At 59.2% G+C, this 23019-nt stretch overlaps 1 protein-coding gene across 5 annotated transcripts; it reads right to left on the minus strand.

Moving 5' to 3' along the window:
* Window positions 1-745: 745 nt before the first annotated feature.
* On the minus strand, window positions 746-22742 carry ADAM11 (ADAM metallopeptidase domain 11). 5 transcript variants are annotated; one of them, XM_037993457.2, is made up of 27 exons: window positions 22470-22742; window positions 21832-22007; window positions 11961-12037; window positions 11707-11773; window positions 9772-9857; window positions 9610-9685; window positions 9109-9175; window positions 8980-9043; window positions 8508-8582; window positions 8351-8422; window positions 8015-8181; window positions 7071-7155; window positions 6868-6958; window positions 6699-6750; window positions 6139-6238; window positions 5985-6056; window positions 5774-5866; window positions 5220-5300; window positions 4633-4683; window positions 4466-4529; window positions 4140-4239; window positions 3804-3923; window positions 3543-3711; window positions 3340-3454; window positions 3164-3254; window positions 2109-2126; window positions 746-1614 (listed from the first exon to the last, which is right to left on the minus strand). In XM_037993457.2, the coding sequence occupies exons 7-27, from the start codon at window positions 9120-9122 to the stop codon at window positions 1599-1601; spliced, it is 1710 nt and encodes a 569-aa protein (XP_037849385.1). In that variant the 5' UTR covers window positions 9123-9175; window positions 9610-9685; window positions 9772-9857; window positions 11707-11773; window positions 11961-12037; window positions 21832-22007; window positions 22470-22742; the 3' UTR covers window positions 746-1598. The 5 variants fall into 5 exon arrangements, with proteins under 5 accessions (XP_037849385.1, XP_008010586.1, XP_008010587.1 ...); XM_008012395.3 differs by having other exon boundaries at window positions 8976-9043; XM_008012396.3 differs by lacking the exon at window positions 2109-2126 and having other exon boundaries at window positions 8976-9043; window positions 22470-22595.
* Between the last annotated feature and the right edge of the window lie 277 nt (window positions 22743-23019).

Consider the following 23019-nt stretch of genomic DNA (forward strand, 5'->3'; position numbering starts at 1 on the left):
GCCAGCTAGAGCTCACTGTGAGGACCCCACTGCTGTCAGGTGCATCCAGCCACCCAAAATGATGTCAGCGGGTCCCAGGCCTGTTTGCCCCTGAGAGGGGTGTGAATAAACAGGGAGCGATTTCCTCCACAGCGCCTCCTCGAAGGTGCCCCAGAAACAGAGGGGCTCAAACAGGCAGCTCATGGGCCCTGGGGTGTCAGAACTCCCTGCCGAGTGAGGGCAGGGCACCCCTAGTGACAAGAACTGTATTCACTTGTGGCTTTCATCCGTCAGGTAGCTGGCCCCCATCTTGCCCCTGCCAGCTACCTTTTAGGGTCAAGGAGCCAGAGCTCTGCCCTCCCAAGCAAGGGTCATGAGGGAAGGCCACTGGCAGGATTGTGTGAGAAGACTGAGGAGCTGTGCCTGGCTCCGCTTGGCTCTCAGGCTTGCCGCAGCAGAGATGGGTTGGGGCAAGTAATGGGGGGAAACATCTGTAAACTTACTACTCGGCCCTGGAATGGGGGTAGAGAGTGGAATGGACTTGATGGGGCCTTAAGGACTTCTAGCAGCCTAGGATCGTCCATGAGACTTCCCTTTCCTACTTCCTCTTGTACATCCCAGGCAGAGCCCCTAACCCTCCAGGCACTGGGCCACCTCTGGCCTTCCCTACCTGGAAGAGTCCTCCCCAGAAAGATGGCCCAGGCGGGGACATCTAGGCCACACCAGGGGGCACCTAAACCCTGAGTCGGCCCCAGAATTACCCTTCTTGAAAGGGGGAAGGTGCCATTTTATTTCAGGAACTATGTTTTCTAGAGCCCGCCCCCCCCAAATCCATGCGTCCTGACAGGGACAGCAGGACAGTTGTTTTAGAATTGAAGACGATCTGGGACATGTGGTTGCCGTGCCCATAACCGAGGCCTTGGGCACAGCACAGGCAGCTTTGGTTTGAATCAGCACTCATACTTCCTCCAAGCTCAGCGGGGCTAAGCGGGGGCAAGCTGGGATGCCCAGCCCCTGCCTGTGCTCAGTGACAGGACTCTGGGCGTGGTCATCCTGGGGGAGGGTCTGGGGGATGGCCACACCTCAGTTTCTCCGGGCCCTCCTGTAAATGTCAAAACATGCCCACATCTGCCCTGGCCCTAGCACCCCCGAGTTTACATTCATCGATTAAGATTCAGTTTTTAAAAATGTAGATGTCAGCCCCATCCCCCTAGGTCCCAGAGAGGTAAGACCCTGGTCTCAGCTGCCTGGTTGCAAGGAGGGGCCATCCAGGCTAGGTCCACTGATGGCTGCCTGGGGGCATCCCTCCAGGCCCCCCGAGTTGAGCTGTGGCAATCCATGAGATGGAAGCTACATTCACACGGGGCAGTGGGTGTGCAAGGCTGAGTCGCAGGAGGTGGGCGGGGGACTGTGGAGGAAGTGCACTCCAGGCCTGGTCCACCCTGGTGGTGCCGAGGGCAGGGCCACAGCCCCCACCCAAACCCCTGCGGAGCCAGGAGTTGAAGGGTTTGGACCTGGAAGACATTTGCATGGTGCCTCCCTCCGTGGCTGGATGGGGGCAGCCTCGTGGTTCAGGGCCGAGACGGTGGGTGCCAGGCTTGGAGGGAGGGGGGTGGCACTTAGGCCCCTCCAGACCTGGAACGGAGAGGGGGCATCAGGGGAGGGCGTGAGCAGGGGCCATGGGGAGAGCCCCCCAGCAGGGTCCCCGGAGCTCAGTGCTGGGCCCTGGAGGCAGGCGGCAAGTCACAGGCTGGCCGGGGAAGGGATCTGCAGGAGGTCAGACAGTGGTGACATGGAAGACAAAACAGATGGGACGCACAGGGAGGGCCCTCCCAGGGATGGGGACCGCCAGGGGCACAGCTCCAGTTCCACTTGGTGGCGGGGGAGGGCCTGGCCGCAGCAGGGCAGTCGAGAAGGACGTGGCCTGAGCGGGCGAGGGCAGCAGGGACCTTCTTCCCTGAGCGAGGCTCTCCCACCCCTGCTGGGACAGCCTGGCAGCAGGGGTGGGGGAATCAGCCCCCGTTCCCCATCCACAGAACGCGGGGTGACGAATGAGATGGAGGAGACAAGGACAGCGGGAGGGATGACGTGGCCGGCATCACACTGCCCCCTGCTGGGTCGGGTCGTACCTTCCTCGGCGGATGTTTCTGCAGGGGGAGGATGGTGGAAGGGGAGAGGAAAAGGAGACATCTGACCTTCTGCTTCTCTCAGGGAGGGGCCTGTGGCTGCCATGCGACCCCTTGCCCCAGAGTGGGGCCAGGGTCCCCGGGGCCTGGACACTAATGTAAGGGCCTGGGAGAATTACCGAGGGCACCCCAGGTAATTACAAAAATTACAAAAAATTACAAAAATGCATCCCAGGTTCCAGTTCTGACTCCACCACTAACTCAATCATGTGACCTTGGGCCATGGGTTCCTCCTCTGAACATTAAGGGGGTTAGACCAGCACAAGGACCCCAGACTTAGACACGCACAAAGCATGACAGGCTGGGTGGGGACTGGGGACCAGAGGACACATGCCTGGCTTGGGCAGCCCCTGCCCAGCTCCATTCTGTGGCTATTCGGGGATGCTTAGAGGCACGCTGGGGCTCAACCTCCTCATGTTTCCAGAGCTGGAAATCTGAACTGCTAGTGTAAAATCTCCTGATTTCTTTTCTTTTCTTTTCCTTTCTTTCTTTCCTTTCTTTTCTTCTCTCCTTCCTTCCTTCTTTTCTTTCTTTTTTTTTTTTTTTAGTCTTGCTCTGTCACTCAGGAGTGCAATGGCGCGATCGCAATGGCGCGATCTCGGCTCACTGTAACCTCCACCTCCCTGGTTCAAACAATTCTCTGCCTCAGCCTCCCAAGTAGCTGGGATTACAGGTGTGTGCCACCATGGCTGGCTAATTTTTGTATTTTTAATAGAGACAGGGTTTCACCATGTTGGCCAGACTGGTCTGGAATTTCTGACCTCAGGTGATCCATCTGCCTTGTCCTCCCAAAGTGCTGGGATTATAGGCGTGAGCTACCTCATCCAGCCTAAAATCTCCTAGTTTGGAAATGTTAAGCCCTGCAGGCGACTTGGGCCTATGACGTGTGAGCTCTGGTTTAGTTGAGTTTTCAGGGAGGGCCCCTCAGCTCCACCAGTCAGGGGTTCTGACCCTCCCATCAAGGATGCCAGGGGACACAGGGTGTGTGCGTCTCTTACTTAAATCCCCAGCCCGTGCCACCTAGGACGATGGCTGCAACCAGGACAGCCCCGGCGATGGAGCCAATGATGATGTTGGTGCCACTGGGACCTGGGGAGAAGGGCAGGGCTTAGTTGGCAAGGACAGGCATAGAGAGTGGGACAGACAGACCCCCCTCGGCCAGCTCCAGCCTCACCTTTATATCTCTCTGTCTCCCCCGTGGGTGGGGACGTGGGCAGGGGGTTGTGGATACTGCAGTCTTTGCCTGTCCAGTCTGGCTGACAGATGCACTTCCCTTCATTACTGCAGACCTAGAGGCAGGGCAGGGCCAGGAGAGGTGAGCAGGGGCCTGTCCCCTCTTGAAAGCCTTTCCCGCCATCCCAGGCTCCAGGCAGTCACCCCGTGGTGGGAGCAAATCCGGCGCTCCCCACTGCCGGGGCAGGTGCTGAAGTTGAAGGCAGAGGCTGGCAGGCAGCGATGGTCCAGGCACAGCATGTTGGGCCCGCAGGCTGTGCCATCCTCCACGTAGCTCAGGTCAGAGCCGTCCGCCAGCTGCACGTGGCCTCCCCTGGGGAAGCGACACAGCCAGCCTCAGCCCTCTGTCTCCTAACCCCCAGCACAGCTGCAACCTTCCCTCCCTAGTCTTGGTCCTGGCAGCACCTGCAGTCCAGCTCCTTGCCCTGGTGGTAGAAGGTGACACTACTGATGTCTCCTACCAGGTCCCCTAGCCGAGGAGCTCCAGAGACGTTGACGCAGAGGAGGAAGCCACACAGCACATCCCTGTTGGGGCACATAGAGACAGTGAGCCCCAAGTTTGACCTCAGACTCAACTACTGAACTCTAAGCTGCCCTCACCCTGCACCCTGCCACCTGATTTGCCACGTTACCACCCACTGGGACTGACAGGCTCCTCCTGGGAGAACCTGTTGCACCATCTCTGAAAAGTCTCACACCCACCCTGGAGCTGAAAGGCCCTCTGGGAGCCTCAGTACTCACTGCTTACTGCACTGGACCCAGCCTGATCCTTTGCGCCCACAGCTCCCACGCTCCGTCCCCTCCACGTTCAGCTTCTCATAGCAGAAGCGATCAGCAGCCGCTGTGGGGAGAGGATGCCAAGTGTCACCTCACGCACCCCAGGACCCACCCCAAGACCTCAGGCCTGCATCTCCCACACTCTGGCCTGATCCCCAGGCTGCCTGCCTGGGTCCCTGAGATCCTGGGGAGCTATACCCTTGGGGGCCTGTTCAGTTGGAACCCACTCTCCCCAGGCCCTCAGCTCTGGATCCTCTGGAGTCCCCGCTCCTAGCCCTAGCCAGACTCACCATGGCCCCAAAGAGCCTGGCACTGCCGGTCCCGGGTTTTGCAGCGACCTCCATAGCAGCGGCCCTGAGGGTCCAAGAATTAGGAGACAAGGGATGGAGATGCTGAGTGGTCACAGTGGAGACAAGAGACTGCCCTGAAGCCCAGGCTGAGGGGACAACCATCATACCTGCTCATGGTCACAGTAGTAACCGTCTAACTTGTGCAGGTTAGGGGGGCACTGTGGAGAGAGGGGTGGGGTTGAGTGGAGCAGCCCCAGGACTGGAGCTGAGGGCTGTGCCACGGAGGAATGCTGGGGTGCCAAGTGCCCCTCATGTGGGGGCTCATGCCACAGGGCTCTTCCACGCCTAGGACAAGCGATCTGTTTCTGGACCCAGACCACCCGGATTTGCAAGCCCCAGAGCCGCTCCAGCCTCCCTCCCTCGTAAGGCTGGGAGATAAATGCCTGGCGAGTAATTAGGTTGTAATAGATGTTAACTAATATTATCATCTACTCTGATCCCTAACCTACACCAGGCACCGGGCCAGGCGCTGGGAATACCAGTCAGACGATACATTCTGGTTTAACGATTGAAGGAACAAAGCCAGGAGCATAAAGAACCCCTTTCTCAGATAAGAAAACTGAGTCTGATCACTGGGGGTTGAAGCCAGCTGTGGAGAGGAGGGGCGTGCTGAGCACTCGCCCGGGAAAACCAAATCGACAAGGGTAGGGGTTGCTTCGCCCAGGGCTCCACAGGACGGCGGGGCCGGGCGGACCTGGCTCGAGTCCCCGGTGCAGGTCTCCGCGATGTCGCACTCGTTCACGGCCTCTCGGCAGGACACACCCCGTGGCTCGTACTAGAGAAGAGACGCGCTCCCCGGGTCAGGCAGGATGGATGCCTCGGCCCTGCCCTCCCCAGGACGCCCACTCCCCGGGCCCCCACGTCCCCGGGCCCTCCAGCTCCCCAGCGCCCCTTATTTCCCTGCTCCCATCAACTCTTGGGAGGCTTGTTCTTATTTCTCTGCTCCCACCAACTCTTGGACGCTCCCCACCTCGCTCCCAGCGCACTCAGCACCGCCCCCAAGCCCGCCCACGTTCCCTCCCCTCCTTGCTTCCGGGCAGCCTTCCCTTCCCGCTCCTCGTAGCCCCGCCTTCAACATCCTTCAGCCCCGCCCCTGCTCCCCATTGGCGCTATCTTCGCATCAAGCCCCGCCCCAGAGGCCTCCGCCCACGAAGGCTCCGCTTCCCTCCCTAGCTCCCGCCCCTTATCTGAAGGCCTCCAATCGCTCCTCCTGTGTCCTGGCCCCGCCTCCCGGCCGGTCCTCCTTACCTTGCAGCGGCGACAGCAGAGCCCGTCGCTGCACATGGCGTCGTGAGTCAGGGTGCATTTCTTGCAGCAGTTGCCACCTGCGCGGCTGCACTCCTGAGGGACGCGGGAGAAGGGGAGGGAGGCGGGCGAGCCCTAATCCTCCCACTCGGACGCTCCCTCGTGCCCACCCCCGCATCCGGGTCCCCCACCTGGCGCCCGCACCACCGCTCACCTGCACCGAGCCGCAGTCGCACTCCTCCCCTGCCTCCACAAAGCCGTTCCCGCACTCTGGGGGGTCCAGGAGCTGGACCGGGAGGACAGGTCGGGAGTCTGACCCGGACCCCGCCCAGGCCCCGCTCCCATGCTCCCCGCCGCGGGGCTGGTACCTTGAGGGGCTTGTTGAAGAGGCAGCTCCCACCACCCTCTTGCAGAAACTGGTTGTACTCGTCGATGCTGCAGCGCGAGAACTTGCGGGGCAGGTAGAACCTGGATAGGGCGAGGGGAGGTGCCGCTGGCTGCTCCCTTCCAACCCACCCTCACCCGTCTCAAGGCTGGGGAGGGGGTACACTGGGGGGCTTGGTCACCATCGCGAGGAGGCGGAGGATCTTCCCCGGGATTGCACCAGAATCCTCCCGCCTGTCCCTGTCGCTCCCGTCCCCTCCGCTGAACCTGGGGACTCGCAGCCGCGCTGGAGGGAAGGTGTCTCCATGCGAGGCTTGGGCGGCGCCCAGTGGCCACGATGCGCACTGCAGCCTGGCTGGTTTTGGTGTCCCAGCAGGGAAATCTGGGTCTCCCGGGGCAGTGTTTGCGGCAAACTGGGCTTCTTGGGATCCTGAGTGGTTCTGTGAGGTGGGCCTCTTGAGCCCCCTGGTCCAGACTGCCAAACAATGCTCGCTCTAAGACTCCCCTCGCCCAAGACCTTCCCCCGGTTTGTCCAAGAACTCACCCAGTGTCCTCCATGATACAGCCCAGCCAGATGTCCGGACACTTGCAGTCCCCTGAGGGGTGAGCCAGGCGGATATGAGGGAGGCCAAGGACCACCCCTCCCACTGACACCCTCCGCGTTCCAGAGCTGCTGGGCGTGGGCCACACGGGGGCTTCCGGGGGGCGGATACCTGCCGAGCTCCGGTGTTTGTTCCACATCATGCCCAGGTTCTGCCCCAGCGTCTGGGCAAGGGTCACGGCCATCGCCCCCATGTTGCCGTACTGGGGGTGGGGAAGATGGGGCACAGATGTCTACATCTTCCAACAGGCACGTCGTGCCCCTGAAGCCCCTTTCCCTCAGCCGCCACCCCAGCCATGTCCCCTCACTGCTCACCTCGTTCACACCCCCGCCCCGGGACAGGGAGCAGATGCCCCCCACGTAGGCTGCCCCGCTGCTGGTGCTCTGGAAAGTCCTGCCCCTGGAAGGCAGTGCACTGTCAGGATGGCCTGCTGGCCTCCCCTGTGGCTCCCCGGGTGGTGGTGGTGCCTTGGGGAGCCCCGCACACTAGAGTCCTTCCTCGGGAGATGAGCCTGGCCCTTTACCTCAGCCTTGGTGACCCCAGGCAAGACCCTTCCCCGCCTCCTTGGGTTATTGTTTTCTTTTCTTTTTCTTTCTTTCTTTTTTTTTATTTGAGACAGAGTTTCACTCTTGTGGTCCAGGTTGGAGTGCAGTGGCACCATCTCGACTCACTGCAATCTCCACCTCCTGCCTCAGCCTCCCGAGTAGCTGGGACTACAGGTGCACACCACCACGCCCAGCTAATTTTTGTATTTTGAGGTGGGGTTTCACCATGTTGGCCAGGCTGGTCTTAAACTCCTAACCTGAAATGATCCACCTGCCTTGGCCTCCGAAAGTGCTGGGATTACAGGCATGAGCCATCGCGCCTGGCCCCTTCTTGGGTTCTTTTGCCCATAAGGCAAAGGAGAGGCTCCTAGTAGACCATGTCTAGTTGCAAGGCCCTTTTATTAGATTTTTTCCGCTACCAGGGCACTGGGTCCCTGAGGAAGGGATGCTGGGACAGTTTAAAAGGGGAAAGACAGAACTAAGAGAAGGTGAGAGACAGAAGAGGGCCACCAGGGCTAAGACAAGGGCATCAACCTCAGATTCGGGGGATGATGCCCAGCCTGTTGCACGTGGCTGGGGGGAGGTGGCAGGTGCAAGGTGAGCCCAGTCCCCAGACACTGAGAGGAGCACCTGGCACAGGGCAGGTGTTAAGTAACCCTAAGCACTGTAGCAACTAGCAGAGGCTGGCAGGAGGTGTGGGGTGGGGGACTCACGAGAAGAGGTGGGTGGCATCGCTAGGCTCAGGCAGACCCTCCCGTCGGTAGACCATGAGCCGGGCCAGGGTCTCCAGGAGGTCATCCTGCACCTGGATCTTGTCCCCATCTGCCCATGTTTCCATGGCAACCAGGACAATGCGAGTGTTGAGCTGCTCCTTGTATATCTGGGTAGAAGATGAGGGGGCTGGAGGGTGGGAGTGGGTGTTGGGGCCAGGGCTGGAGGAGGACCTGTCTCTCCAGGAAGTGGGAGCCAGGGGCTGACAGTGCCCCCTGATGTGTGTGATGGGGTGGGGGCCATAAGGAAGAGGGAAGGAGGGAGGGAGAGCTGCTTACCACGTCAGCCAGGTTCACCACGGACTTGGCAAAGTTGCTGGTGAGGACCACCGACTGTCGCATCTGCTCGAACTGGGAGAGAGAAGAGTGCGAGGAGGGTGAGGCTCCTCTGGGGCCTCCTCCCAGTGTCACCCCCCGTCCCTGCCCTGACACTCACCAGCTGGTGGTCGTTGATCACAATTAGCTCCACGTACTTGGTCTCACTGTGCACGGTAGGGTGGCCCCGGCGGACCTGGGGGGTGGGTGGGCACTTGGAATCAGTCCCTTCCATGTCTGACTGATCTCATGGCCAAGCCATGGGGATGGGGGGGTCTGAACTCCAGCCAGGGACAGTGGCAGCTCCCCACTGGCAGAGGGTGCTGTCCTTCCTCAGCTTTGGAATGAGGGCAGGCAGCCTCGGTTTGCCCAGGATGTGACCTCTGTAGATGCCAGCATTAGGGAAGGGGTGGGGGTTTCTCCCAGACACAGTCCCTGGTCCCCAGCCACATCCATCTGAGCCCTCCTTCGCCCCAGCCATGGTTGGGGGTGCCCTCCTGCTCTGGGCCATGGCCCGAGGTCTCTCTGCAGCCTGAGGTCTGTGCAGCCTGAGGTCTCTGCAGCCCGAGGTCTGTGCGGGCCCCCGTACCTGCCTTTTCCTTCTCAGCCTCGGCCGGTTTGGAGGAGCCGACTGGGCAGGCACAGCAAACAGGCAGCCTGTGGGGAGGGGGCAGGTGAGGGGGGCACAGCCAGCCCCTCCCCACCCCCCTTCCCTCCCTTACCTAGTTCCCTGCATCCGAGGGGATCTGGGAGGAGAGGGGTCCGGTAAATGAGGTGGGGAAGGGGTCCCTGCAATGAGGGGAAATTAGTTCTTGGGGTGCCAACTGGGTCTGCTCCAGGCCCACTTGGGGGGGCCAGATCCAGTCCTCACCCCCATCCCACCCTGGGGTGACCCAGAACTGGCCAGAGCTCCCATGTCGGATCTGATCTCCCAGATACTCAGATTCCGGGGTCAAGACCTGGGGGCACTCTGAGAGACAGGGGCAAAGGACATTGGAGCCCAATGGGAGGTCACTTGGGGGACAGAAGGGACATTGGAGCTGGGGGCACAGGGGGAGCTGGGGCACAGGAGGGAGGGAACCAGAGCTGGGGTCACTGAAGAGGGCAGTGAAGCTGGGGTTACTGAGGGAGGAGCAGGAGGAGGAAGAGGTGGCAGCAACAGCTGTTGGGACAAGCTTGGCAGAGCCACCAGAGAGGACGGCAAGGGGCTGTGCGGGGCTTACCTGAGGGGCTCCCCAAGGTCCAGCCATGTCTTGGGGCTCCACAATGTAAGTCAGGTTCCCATCAGAGAAGACCCCACTGTGGAGAGAGAGGCGCAGCTCCCCACCATCCCCAGGCCTGGGCCGGAGGCTTCTCCCAGCTGCCTGGCCCCTCCCGGTACTCACTGCAGCCCCTGGCAGGTGGAGAGGGCAGCGAAGGAGTGCAGGTTCCCCCGGAGCTTCCCCTGGTAGTAGCAGTGGTCTCCAGCCCCCTGGAGGAGCAGAACAGTGAGCAGAATGCTGGCATGAGGCTGGGGGCAGCTGACAGCCTCAAGGCTTTTTGGGGGCCACTGAAGCTGCCCTGTGTGCAGGTGGCCACAATCCCTGAGTACACCTGGGGCTCTGGAGCCTGTTTCTAGATGAGTGGTGCTCCTAATCTGTTGTGCCACCCTGGGCAAGTTCCTAGCCCTCTCTGGGCCTCCTTCACCTCATCTATAAAATGAGGAAGCAGGACTGTAGCAACGGTTTTTTTTTTTTTTTTTTTTTTTGAGACAGGGTCTCGCTCTGTTGCCCAAGCTGGAGTGCAGTGGTGCAATCTTGGTTCACTGCACCCTCTGCCTCCCGGATTCAAGCCATTCTCATGCCTCAGCCTCCCAAGTAGCTGGGATTACAGGCAAGTGCTACCACATATAGCTAATTTTTCTTTCTTTCTTTTTTTTTTTTGTAAGACGGAATTTTGCTCTTTTTGTCCAGGCTGGAGTGCAATGGCACGATCTCAGCTCACTGCAACCTCCACCTCCTGGGTTCAAGCGATTCTTCTGCCTCAGCCTCCCAAGTAGCTGGGATTACAGGCACGTGCCACCATGCCCAGCTAATTTTTGTATTTTTAGTAGAGATGGGGTTTCACCATCTTAGCCAGCCTGGTCTCAAACTCCTGACCTCGTGATCCACCCGCCTCGGCCTCCCAATGTGCTGGGATTACAGGCGTGAGCCATTGTGCCCAGCCTAATTTTTCTATTTATTTATTTATTTGTTTGTTTTTTGAGATGGAATTTCGCTCTTGTTCCCCAGGCTGGAGAGCAATGGCATGATCTCAGCTCACTGCAACCTCTGCCTCCCAGGTTCAAACAATTCTCCTGCCTCAGCCTCCTGAGTGGCTGGTATTACAGGCATGCACCACCATACCTGGTTCATTTTGTATTTTTAGTAGAGATGGTGTTTCACCATGTTGGCCAGGCTGGTCTCGAATTCCTGACCTCAGGTGATCTGCCCACCTCAGCCTCCCAGTGATGGGATTATAGGAACCCGGCCTACAGCAAGGGTTCCTAGCCATTTGCTGGGGCTGGGGAAGGGATCAGACTCCTTTGAGAATAACAGGCAGCATTTATTTAGCACCTACCATGTGCCCAGCACTGCTCTGTGTACTAACCATATATTATCTCATTTAATCATGTACTCGCCCCTAACATCACACACAACCTCATGCACTGCCTCCCAGGACGACCCTGGGCCTGTGGTTGGCTGAGGAGTGATGGGCAGCATGTGTCCTCCAGGCCAGACTTGTGGGTTGGGGCTGGGGGGACCAGCAGCACCCTCCCCCTCCAGCTCTGCCTCCTGCAGAATTACTTGTGCTCCAGTTACTGAACAGGCGGTGGGGGGTGGGGGGGTGAGACAGGCTATTTATAGACACTCATTCATTTTCAGACTCTAGAGCCTGCAGGGCTGGGACCCTGGTGTCCCAGGCAGCTGGGATTTTCCGGGGCCTTGGTACTGAGTAAGAAGGGCCTTTCCTCAGCTGCCCCTCTCAGGAGAGTCTGGAGAGGGGGATTCCTGGCAGCCGGCTCGGAACAATGAGGGTCCCTGTAGGCCCCACGCAAGGCAGGTGGGCTGGCTGGGAGTCAGAGCTCTGGGGCCAAGTGAGGGGAGCTCGGGGCCCCATGCACTCAAGCTGCCCACTGTCCACGTTCAGAGCCTCTCGGGTCAGGAGAGAGGGAAGGTGCCGAGGGGCCAGGCCCAGGACCCCATCTCCAGCAGCCACCTGTCCCTATACCTGTGACCACAGAGCCAAAGAAACAGCACCTCCCTTCCACCCCTGGCCCCGGTCCCTGCAGAGGCACTCACGGTGCTGTGCTGGGTTGTTCCCTCCCGGCTGAAGTGGCGCTCCACGTATTGCGAGGAGAGGAGGTGGCTGAGACAGAGGGGGCAGCAGGAAGGGGGGTCACGGGCGAGGTGAGGTCTGGCTTGGGGCCCGCCCCAGCTCAGGATCCAGGTACCCCCTGCCCTGGCCCAACCCCCAGCCCCCCAGCAGCCAGGCCCTCGCCATGCCTCCCCCACCCCATCACCACCCTTCCTCCTGGGCTCAAGGCCACACTCACTGGTTCAGCTCCAGGTCCAGGGTGAAGTTTGAGTTGAAGGCTGGGATGACGAAACTCACCTGGGCCAGATGGACAGGCTGGTGTGGGGGGAGGGCAGAGGGGGAGTCAACTCAGGGAGGCCTGAAGGTGGGAGTCGGGGGGACCCCGAGACAGACAGTAGCCCTGGGAGGGGGTGGCCAGCCCTAGCAGCTGAGGGGACCATTGATTTGGGGACGAGATGCTTTGCCCAAGCTCCTCTTCCTCCACGACCCTGCTCCTTCACTAGTGGGCAGAGGCAGGAGTGCTCAGCCCTGAGCACAGCCCCCTTTCTGCCCTCTGGGCCTGGGCACCTGTGCATCGGGGGGCTGGGCTGCAGGTGTGGTCGGGATGGAGAGGGCCGGCCCCGCCAGCCCTCTGCCTCATTATGCCCTCCTGGCCGGTGAGGGGCACTCCACCATCAGGCAGAGTAACAGGAGGGCCCCAGGAGTATCATGGGGAAAGGACAAACAGGAAGTGGGAGGCAGGACCCTTGCTGCCTGTTCCCCTACCCTGGCGCCAGCCTCTATCTACATAGGAGGTCTCGGACAGGGGCGAGTGGGTGGGAATGGATGGTTGCACCTCCGGAAACTGGGCGACAGGCGGGTGCCATCCTGTTGGGAGGAAGGACTTGGCTCCTCTACCCCCAAATCCATTGCCCTTTGCCTCGCCCAAAGCAGCTCATCTTTAATATTTCAATCCCATGGTTAATTTTTAAACACGGAAGTTTTCCTGATAAATTTTTCAAAGTGCAGTGAGGCTGGAGGCTCCAGGTTGCCACGGCAACGCACCAGGCCTGAGCAAGATGGCGGCCCCCCAGGCCTGGGCGCTCGAGGACGCCCGAATCACGGCAACCCCAGGGCCCAAGAAGGGCTGAGAGGACTCAGGAGTGGGGCCTTCTCCCTACTCCTTGTTCATTCCAGAAGACTGACTCCAGACCCCCACATGAGGGTCACCCACTCTGCCCTGCAGATGGGAGGCTTTTGTTCGCCGCCTGGCTTTGGTGGTGGGGACAGCAGGTTGCAGGAAGGAAGACAGCCCCAAGGTCACGGTCATGAAATCCATAGCCTGTGCCTTGTCGTTCTTCCTCCTCAACCACCTCATCACTGCTAATCTTTACCGAGCACTTCTTGTGTGCCAGGCCCTGGTCTAAACACTACGAGTATCGCCTCGTTTGATATTCACAGCAACCCTATGGGATAGATTACTGCCATTCCCATCTGAAAGATAGGGGACAGGCACAGTGGGGCTGACTAACTTGCCCAAGGTCACACAGCTAAAAAGTGGTGGAGCTAGGGAGTCTGCTTCTAGGGCTGTCTCACCTCAAAGGTGGGGTAAAATGGAAGTGGGCCCAGTGTCCATGAGAAGTCCTGAGAGAGGAGCAAGGGGGGGGGGGCCAATGGCCAGGGCCTGGGTGAGCAGACCTCTGCGCCCCAAGGACACCGACTCATCCTATTCCAGGCTGACCAAGGCTCCCAGTTCCATCCTGAGCCCCTAGAGCATCGATCAGCCCGAAATAGAAAGTCAAGGACAAGGAGTCGCCACATCCTCTTCCCGGCCCATGGCCTGAACCATCCTGGCCTTCCCCTGCCCCTGGGACTATTCCTGCTTGTTCTATCTGCCCTCCACCAACAAGCCCCTATGCCAGCCCCCTCCACAGCTGCCTAGAGGAGCAGCCTGCCAGATCCCTTGCCCCGATGCCGCTCTCTCACCATGCAGCCTCAGGGATGACCCAGCAACCTCTCTGAGCCTCAGATTTTCCCACTGAAAATGGTCAGATGACCCCAGGTGCGAGGCCAGGAGGTTGGCTGTGTAGTGGGGCCGTCCTGGGCCTGGAGATTCCGGCAGAGTCTGCCCTGGCACCAACAGAATCTCCCTCACTCAGGAGGTCTGTGAGCCATCCCATCGAGCCTGCTTCCTCTCTGTAGAGGCCAAGCCAGCCCCAATTCTGGGGAAAGCCCCAGCTGACAGGGGAGCAAGGCCAGATACTTTAGGACCCTCCTTGTCTACCACCTCCTGCCGCCTGCTGAGCTCTCACCCCTTCCCCACCGGGTGCAGCTGAACTTCAGGGGTGGGCTGTCCCCTGCCCCAGCGGGACACAGGGCTTAGACCAGATAAGCCCCTGGGGCAGTGTCGGGGCAGTGCCGGGGCAGCTGGGGCTGGGGGCTGGGCATGTCTGGAGGTGGCCCAGGAAGGGGCTGGGAGAGTCCCCAAAAGGCAGTGGGAGAGAGAGAGAGACCACATACCAAGGCATGTTTGCCTGGCCTGGCCCCATGTGGGGACACAACTCTGTCCCTAGTCTGAGGGAAGAGATGGGTCGGACAAATCTATCTCAGTCCCCAGAATCTCTGTGGCCCTGGCCCTGGCACCGCCCCAAGCCCAGCTGTAGGCCAATAATGTTCTTTTTTTTTGAGATGGAGTCTCACTCTGTCGCCCAGGCTGTAGTATAGTGGTGCGATCTCAGCTCAATGCAACCTCTGCCTCCTGGGTTCAAGCAATTCTCTGCCTTAGCCTCCCGAGTAGCTGGGATTATAGGCACCCACCACCACGCCTGCCTAATTTTTTTGTATTTTTAGTAAAGACAGGATTTCACCTTCTTGTCCAGGCTGGTCTTTAACTCCTGACCTTGTGATCCACCGTTGGCATCCCAAAGTGTTGGGATTGCAGGTGTGAGCCACCCTGCCTGGCGAATGTTCTTTTTAAAAAATTAATTAATTTTTTTAGAGATGGGATCTCACTATGTTGCCCAGGTTGATCTTGAACTCCTGGGCTCAAGCCATCCTCCCGCCTCAGCCTCCCAAAATGCTGGGATTACAGACTTGAGCCTCTGTGTCTGGCCTGAGCCAATGCTCTATCAAAGCCAAACAGAGTTCCCTGCCTGGCCCTGCTTTGTACCCCTGCCCTGCCTCTGACCTCATCCCATTGTCCCTCCATCCCTGGGGGGAGGGGCCTTTTGGTCTTGAGGTCACACCAGCCCTCAGTTGACCCTGTGCCCTGCACTTGTCTCTTGCTCCCCTGGCTGCCCAGGCTCTCACATGCTCCAGCTCATTTAATCTCAGCCTGCCCAGGCTGTCTGGTCCTCATTTTACAAATGCCAGGATGAGGCTCAGGGAGACACCTGGAGGTGACTGACCCAGGGTCATGGCTGGGTGGCTGGGGTGGTGTGAGGCTGGATCTCACCCTGGGGCTGGAGTTCGGTTGTCACAACAGCTGTGACCGCCTGGCAGGGGTGACCACCCCTTCCACCTGAGTCTCCTCTCTGGCTGGCCCACCCAGTCTCCTAGACATCTGCTTCAGAGGGACGGTGCCTCGTCCTCTCTGTACCAGATGCGGGGTGCAGAGAGAAAAAGGCAAAGATTCTACCGAATACCCAGAAGCACAAATACAGGTGCCTGTGCTCTGCCCCAGACCTACAGACACATAGTCTTAGGAAGGGGGCTAAGGAGCTTTAGGATTCCCAAATGCTCCAGGAAATTCGAGAAGGGAGACCATTTCTCCCCACCACCTCCAGGCACAGCCCCTCATGTGCTGACTCCGAACTCCTGCCCTGACCTCCCTCTCCTCCCCACCCTCACCTGCACGGCCTGCACCTGCCAACCCACGCAGGGCTTTGGCGCCCTCTGCCTCTGGGCCTTTAAGCACACAGTAGACATACACTTATTTGATCACTGATTTGGCTTTTCAGGTGGGCGACCTTTAGTCCCCTGGAGCAAGGGCTATGCCTGCTTTTTTCCCTGCCCACGGGCTCAACACTCACATTGAATGGAAAGGCATCGAAAGGCCTGAGATAAGCTGCTTCATGCCCCCGGCCTCAGTTTTCCCCTTGGTAAAACAGAATTGTTGGGCCAGGAGCGGTGGCTTGTGCCTATAATCCTATCACTTTGGGAGGCCAAGGTGGGCGGATTGCCTGAGCTCAGGAGTTTCGAGACCAGCCTGGGTAACGTGGTGAAACCCTGTCTCTACTCAAATACAAAAGAAATTAGCCGGGCGTCACAGTGTGCGCCTGTAATCCCAGTTACTCGGGAGGCTGAGGCAGGGGATTTGCTTGAACCTGGGAGGCGGAGGTTGCAGTGGGCCAAGATCGTGCCACTGCACTCCAGCCTGGGCGACACAGCAAAAAACTCTGTCTCTACAAAAAAAAAAAAGAAAAGAAAAACCGGGATTGTTGTGAGGATTAAATAAAAGCCCTTTTGAATGTGTTATCATAAGGGTCAATAAGAAGAAGGAAGTGTAAATGTTCCAGCTGAACAGGGCTTTGAGGAACTGGATAAACGACCTCTTTGGATCACCTACTGTGACAGGGACATGCCAGAACAGTGGCCTTATGCTCCAGATCTGGGTGGATGGTGTGATTTACCTGTCAGGTGTCTCACCTGAGGATGTCTTTCTGGAATCTCCTCTCACAAGGAGATACCACCACCTCGTGGGCTGGGTGGCTGCAAACTGGGGAGGAGCCGGAGAGGCAGGAACTCTGCCTGGGAGTATGTCCCAGCTGGGAGAAACCCCCCCACCCACCCACCCACCTGCCAGCTCCCCCTACCCGCCCCTGGCAATGCGTTGGGTGCTCCATTTATCAAGAGGGCAGCGGGATTCCCAGACAATGAGAACATCCAGACGAATTTCCAATGATGGGATTTGACCTACATTTTTGAGAACAGAGCCACCTCCTTACAGGGTCATCAATCCCTCTGGGGACAGACTCTGGACAGCTGAGTCCCTCTAGGCAGCCGGGAGGGTGCTTGGGTGAGGCCAAGCCCACAGGCCAGAGTCCTGCTCATGTAGTTTCTCCCCTGGACCCCGCCTGAGCCTGACAGGTAACCCCTAAATATCCTGGCTCCTGTTTCTCACAGCCAGCCCTCATGCCAGCACCAGGGCCCAGCACCCTGCCTGGACACTCAGAGATGTTGACCATCGGCTATTTTGCCAGATCTCGGGCTGGACACCTGACATTCGTCATCTAAAGTCCTCATAGCAGCCTGAGAGATGGGAACTATGAGCATATCCCCATTTTATGAATGAGGAAGTTGTGGTTTAGGGGGCTAAGTGGCTGGCTCAGGTCACACAGAAGCAGGGGAGCAGGACCTGCACTAAGGCTGTGCCACCTCAAAGCCACAGTGTGCAGCCTCTAACACCAAAACCGAGCCTGCTCAACTCTCTGGCATGGCAGGGCTCAGTTTATGCCCCCATCTCGCTCCTGGGAACAAGCTGGGCCCAGCACATATCCTAGCCCTGGCTTCTAGCTGCCTGCCCCAACCTAGGAGAGAGCCGCAACTTTGGCCACACACACTATAATGTGGCCTTGGCTCTAGTGGGGTATCAGGGCCCCAGGCACAGACCCTGGTCCCCCTGTGGCACCCTGCCGGCCCATCTTCAAGAGCTGGGGGCGAGCCTTATTCAACTGCCCTCCGCCTTTCTGCAGGAAGAAAACACAAACACCGTTGCAGCACATGCCCACCGTGGAGGGCTTCTAGGGTGGCGTTTTCAGTAAATGCTGGCCTGGGCAGCTCTCGCAAGAGCTTAGCCCAGAGATTGAGGCGCTCCTCCCCTAGCTGGCTCAGATGAGCTTCTACGTACCAGGTCTGCGACCTCCTCACCCCTGACCCTAATCACCTCCCCATGTCCTGCTCTCTCCTTGTTCCCAAGGAGTCTGGGTCTCCCCGGGGGCAGGCATAACCCACACAGCAGCCTGGTGCGAATCAGTAAAAGGGGTCCCAAGGCCAGGTGAGGTGGCTCACGCCTGTAATTCCAGCACTTTGGGAGGCTGATGAGGCTGGTGGATCACTTGAGGTCAGGAGTTCGAGACCAGTTTGGCCAACATGGTGAAACCCAGTCTCTATTAAAAATACAAAAATTAGCTGGAAGCGGTGGTGCACGCCTGTAATCCCAGCTACTCAGGAGGCTGAGGCACAAGAATCGCTCCCTCGCTGGGAGGCAGAGGTTGCAGTGAGCCCAGATCATGCTGCTGCACTCCAGCCTGGGTGACAGAGCGAGACTGTCTGGAAAAAAAAAAAAAAAAAAAAAAAAAAACAGAAAGAAAATGGGGTCCCCCTGCAAGTCAGAATGTGTGTGGCCCCCTAAGCTCACGGATTGCATTCAGCTCACTTACCCCTTGCCCAGTCACCCTAGTCCAGTGAACAACCAGCCCAACTGTACATGGTAGTTTTGTCTGACCTGTACCACGCCTCAGCTGCAGGCTCCCTGGGACCACAGGTTTCTGCACTCCCAGAAGCTCCCCGACTTCTCTGGGCCTCAGGCCTAGCCTGCTTCCAAGTTGGACAGAAGTGAGGGGGTTGCGTGCAGTGGCAGAGAGAGGGCAAGGGTGCGTCTGTGTCTTTCTTCCCATCAGCCCAGAGCAAGAAGTGGCAGTGCGCTGAGTGAGAGCCCTGCTTTGGGGATCAGTCTTGACTCCGTGCTCAAGTGCTGTGTCACTTGGGGCAGTTACGTTGCCTCTCTGTGCCTGTTTCTCCATCTGCGAGATGGGAATAACAGCCCCACCTCTGGGAGCTGTGTTGAAGATTAAATAATTACACGTAAAGGAGTGCCTGCTGCAAAAAGGCCTAGTCAATAATTACAATTTCTCTACCTTGTTCTTTCTGTTGTCGTTGTTGTGTGAGACAGAATCTCACTCTGTAGCCCAGGTTGGAGTGCAGTGGTGCAACCATAGCTCACTGCAGCCTTGAACTCTTGGACTCAAGCGATCCTGCAGCCTCAGCCTCCCGAGTAGCTGGGACTACAGGTGCGCATCACCATGCTTGTGTAATTTTTTTTTTTTTTTTTTTTTTTTTTTTTTGTAGAGACGGGGGTCTCACGATGTTGCCCAGGCTAGTCTCAAACTCCTGGTATCAAGCAATCCCCTAACCTTGGCCACTGTGAGCCAATGCACCTAGCCTAATTTCTCCAGCTTCTAATTCCTTCCCAACCACTGTAACTCTTCCTCTGTCCCAGCCGCACCCCCACCCTCGCCCCCATCAAGCCAGGAATCCTCAGCACGTAAAGCCCTTTCCCATCACCACCTCCTGGTAGTAGGTGGGACTGAGATATGTTACCATCCTGATTTTAGGCAACAGGAAACTGGGGCTCCGAAAAGTCAAGCGACCAGCCCAAAGCCACAGCGGCTCAGCGCTCCAGGCCCTGCCAGCCAGCATGTGCCCCTGGACTTGATACATGACCAGAGATCTTGCTGCCAGCTCAACACCAGTTGGGCCTGAAGTTCCAAACCAGGGCAGTAAGTTAAGGCAAAACCCAAGCAGTGCTCTGCTAGGGTACTTCTGGCTAGGACACGCACAGGCTCAAGTTCGCACTGGATCCACCATCAGACCCCGTGGCTCTGAGGCCAAAAACGCTCTAACCCCGGGATAAATGCCAGGCAGGAGATTGAGGGTTTGCCATATCTCCTTCCCATTAGGGAAAATATTCTGGATGTGTCTTTTTGTCTCCTTGCTCTGGGTGGAGTTGGGAGACTGCCTCCTGGACCCAAATCCAGAGAGCCCTGGAGGCAGAACTGGGAAGTGCCCTGGTGTGGAGAAAACTCCCAACTCCACTGCTTAAGATCTGTTTGACTTCGGGCAATTTACTTCATCCCTCTGAGCCTTAGTTTGCTCATCTGCAAAATGGGGCTGACCAGAGTTATAAGCTGCCGGGCACGGTGGCTCACGCCTGTAATCCCAGCACTTTGGGAGGCTGAGGTGGGCGGATCACCTGAGGTCGGGAGTTCGAGACCAGCCTGACCAACGTGGAGAAACCCCATCTCTACTAAAAATACAAAAAATTAGCCAGGCGTGGTGGTGCACGCCTGTAATCCCAGCTACTCGGGACGCTGAGGCAGGAGAATCGCTTGAACCCAGGAGGTGGAGGTTAGGGTGAGTAGAGATCACACCATTGCACTCCAGCCTGGACAACAAGAGTGAAACTCCACCACCACACACACACATACACAAAGTTACAAGCCTTACAGAGTTGTGAGAAATAAGTGATGTAAAGTGCATACAAAGCTTGGCAGAGTGGCCCATAGAAGTTCACAGCTTTGGGACCTCAGGGGAAATTGAGGCACAGATAAGACAAGGCCCCAAACAAGTCCCTTGAGGAGGTTGCCACGAGGGCCCTAGGAAGTCTCAGTCCCAGAAGACCCCAAAATTGGAGATAATCACTGCCTGGCAGATCCACGGAACTCCATTTCCTCCCCCCAGGCTCTCAGACACCCCTCAGAAGTATCTGGAATCGGTGGATCACACACACAACTCACATGCACCCACTCACCTGCAGAACACAGAGACCCCCAACCTAACCAGTTCAACTGCACCCATCCTGACCTTCCCACGCAGCTGCAGACACCACCACAGCCCAGAACCTCCTACCCTTTGCCGCCTCTGTCTCTGCTCAGAAAGGGTCCGGCTGAAGGAGCGACCTGTCCAGTTGGAATACCTGACTTTTCATCCCTACCTGACTCCAGGCTTTCCCTCGTCTCTGTCCCCTGATCCCCACGGTGGCATCCCTCCATGACTCAATCTGCATATCCCTTAAAGCACAAGCCAGAGTCCCAGCAGTCGGGTGGACCATCAGTTCCTCCACAGTGTAACCACAGGGTTCACAGTTCACAGGTAGCGAGTGACACCAGGCAAGACAGCCAGACTCAGTGGCCAGGACACCCCATCCCTGGCCCTGGGACCACGCACCTCCCAGGGAGCCTGGGCAGTCACTGAAAGCAGCTTCCACCCACCACCCCACCCCCAGTGCCCGCGGGCCTCGGACCATTAGCCCCCTCCCCCTGCCCCTCTGCACGGCCCTGAGTGATGGTCCATCTATTATGCATGCTCCCTTCCTGCTCCATCCATTTCATCAGTATTCCCCGCCCCTGTACCACCCCGCATCCCCCTCTGCTCCCCTCCCTTAAGGGCTTTTAACCAAGTACATTAGGCAGGGCCAGATGCCAGTCTGACAGATGTCCGTAATGTTAGCCTCCGTTTCCCTCCTTCCTCCCTCTGCCCAGCCCAATTTACCTCCCACCACTCCCAGCTGCCAAAACTTTCCAGGCCTCAGTTGTACCCCTCCTCTGGGTCTCTCCCCTACACCTCCTGTTTGTGCCGGGCCTTTGCCATCCAACCCGCCCTCTGCTGCCCTGTTGGCCTGGCTCACTTTCAGCTCCAGCTCTTGGAGCACTGAGGCGTGCTGAATGAATATTCCATCTGGGTGATTATTATTCACATGATATTAATTAATTATTAATTGCAATTAATCTCCTTCATGCCTAACCTTCCTCTGGGAGGCAGGTGGGGCCTGGCAGCTGAAAGAGACAGTGGGCAGGCAGGTAGAGCTGGCTTGGGGCCTCGAGTTATTTTCCAAGGCCCCACCTTCAGCCAGGACAGGAAGGAGAACAACAAGCCTATCTGGGCACTGTGTGGAAACTGAGGCAGCAGCAAGCACTAAGCTGTTCCAAGAAAGCCCACTGAGGTGGCTGTGATGAGAACCTGGGAACCCTAATCCCTGACTGGAATCTGGGCTGCCTCTCCCTGCCCCCCACTTGCCCTATCCAAGCCCTGTTTTGAGCAGAACCACTAGCTTTGGCGAGAGCGAAGCAGGGGGCCATTGGAAGGCTGACCCAAAGCGGGCCTGAGACCTAGGCATTAGGGGTCCCTGAACACTGAGGACAGGGGGCCTGCAATAATGGGAGGGGGCCTTGGGGTTGGGCAGTCCTGGGATCCCCACCAGTGGGCTCCAGCACCCACCTGATAGCCCACTGTACGGAAGGGGACTCTGCGGGGCAGCTGCTGAGGAGGGCTCCAGCCCTGGCTACCCCGTGGGCTCTCACGGGCTCTAAGGCCTGCTTTAGCCCCTGGCCTCACCACCCAGCCCCACTCACCGGGCCCCCTGGTGGCTCCTGGCGGACCCTGGTGTCCAGTTGCTGCTTTCGGACCTCTCCCCCGGAGCTCTCCCTGACCAGACGGCTGGGTTCCGTGACCTCAGGGGCTCCTGGGCCCCCCAGCTGGGGTAAGCGCCCCCATCGGAGAGCTCCAGCAGAACCTTGGGTCCCAAGACCTGGGGAAACAAGGCCATGGCTGCAGGCAGCTGCCCATCCTGGGGCAGGAGACTTGGGAAAGGGGTGGACATGCTGCATCCCCCACTCTGGTGTGGCCCCTGGAGCCCTGGGGCGATCCGGGTGGGGAGGATCTGGCTGCCCTGCAGAGGCAAGAGCCCGCGGGGAGGGGGCCAGGAGCTTTACGCCCGCCCAACCGTCACGACTGCCCCCCCATCCGCCCAAACCCGCAGAGACCTGCAGAGCTGGCCGGTCGGCGGCAGGGGCAGGGACGCGGTGGGCCTGGCCAGCTGGGGACAGGTGGGTGGACGCACCTTTCCTGCTCTCCTGCTCCCCCACCCTCCCGCGCTCCGGACCGGCTGTCACCCTGAGCACTGCAGGAAAAGGTGGCTGCAGCAGCAAGCGCCGCACATCTCGGGGCGGGGGCAGGGAGGGGGCACCGGGACCAGGTGGGGGTCACTCACCAGGCGGAGGGAGCAGCGGCAGCAGCAGAGCCGCGAACGCCCAGCGCCGCAGCAGCCTCATGGCTCGCTCATTCCTCCCGGTCCGGGGGCTGCGGCTGCGAGCGGCGCGGGGAGGGCGGGAGCAGGGACGAGGGTGGGGAGGCGCCGGCTGCGGAGCCGGGGCGGGGGCGCGGGGCCGGGCGGGGGTCGCGGAGCGGTGGGGGCGGCGGGGACAGCGCCGGGGCTCAGTGCGCTCCGGCCGCGGCCATCCCGGCGGGGCGGCGGGGCCGGGTTAAGAGCGGAGCGGCGAGCACGTGAGCCCAGGGCCCGCCCTCCGCTCTCCCGCCGCCCCCCGGCCCCCCCAGCCCCGCAGGGCCCGGGCCGCCACAGCGGGAGGACAAAAGAGGCGCCGCCCCGGGGCCCCTCCCGGCACCTCAGGGGCCTCTCGTCAGGTGCCGGGCGGCGGCGCTCCGCGACCTCATCCCGCAGCCCCTCCTCGGCCACCTCTGCCTGAGCATCTCCGAGGACTCGTAGATTTGTAGGGTAGAGAGGCAGGGGACGGGGGACCCCC

This window comes from Chlorocebus sabaeus, chromosome 16 (genome assembly GCF_047675955.1).
Source record: "Chlorocebus sabaeus isolate Y175 chromosome 16, mChlSab1.0.hap1, whole genome shotgun sequence".
Lineage (NCBI taxonomy): Eukaryota > Metazoa > Chordata > Mammalia > Primates > Cercopithecidae > Chlorocebus > Chlorocebus sabaeus.

Bases quoted from the DNA above. Each gene is read 5' to 3' on its own strand.
- ADAM11 (XM_008012397.3), bottom strand. From the start codon at position 22,530: ATGAGGCTGCTGCGGCGCTGGGCGTTCGCGGCTCTGCTGCTGCCGCTG. The intron at 8,182-8,350 runs GTAAGCAGCTCT...TCTTCTACCCAG, and splicing joins TGGTGAACCTGGCTGACGTG to ATATACAAGGAGCAGCTCAA. The intron at 3,712-3,803 runs GTGCTGCCAGGA...TCGCTTCCCCAG, and splicing joins GGCAAGGAGCTGGACTGCAG to GGGAGGCCACGTGCAGCTGG.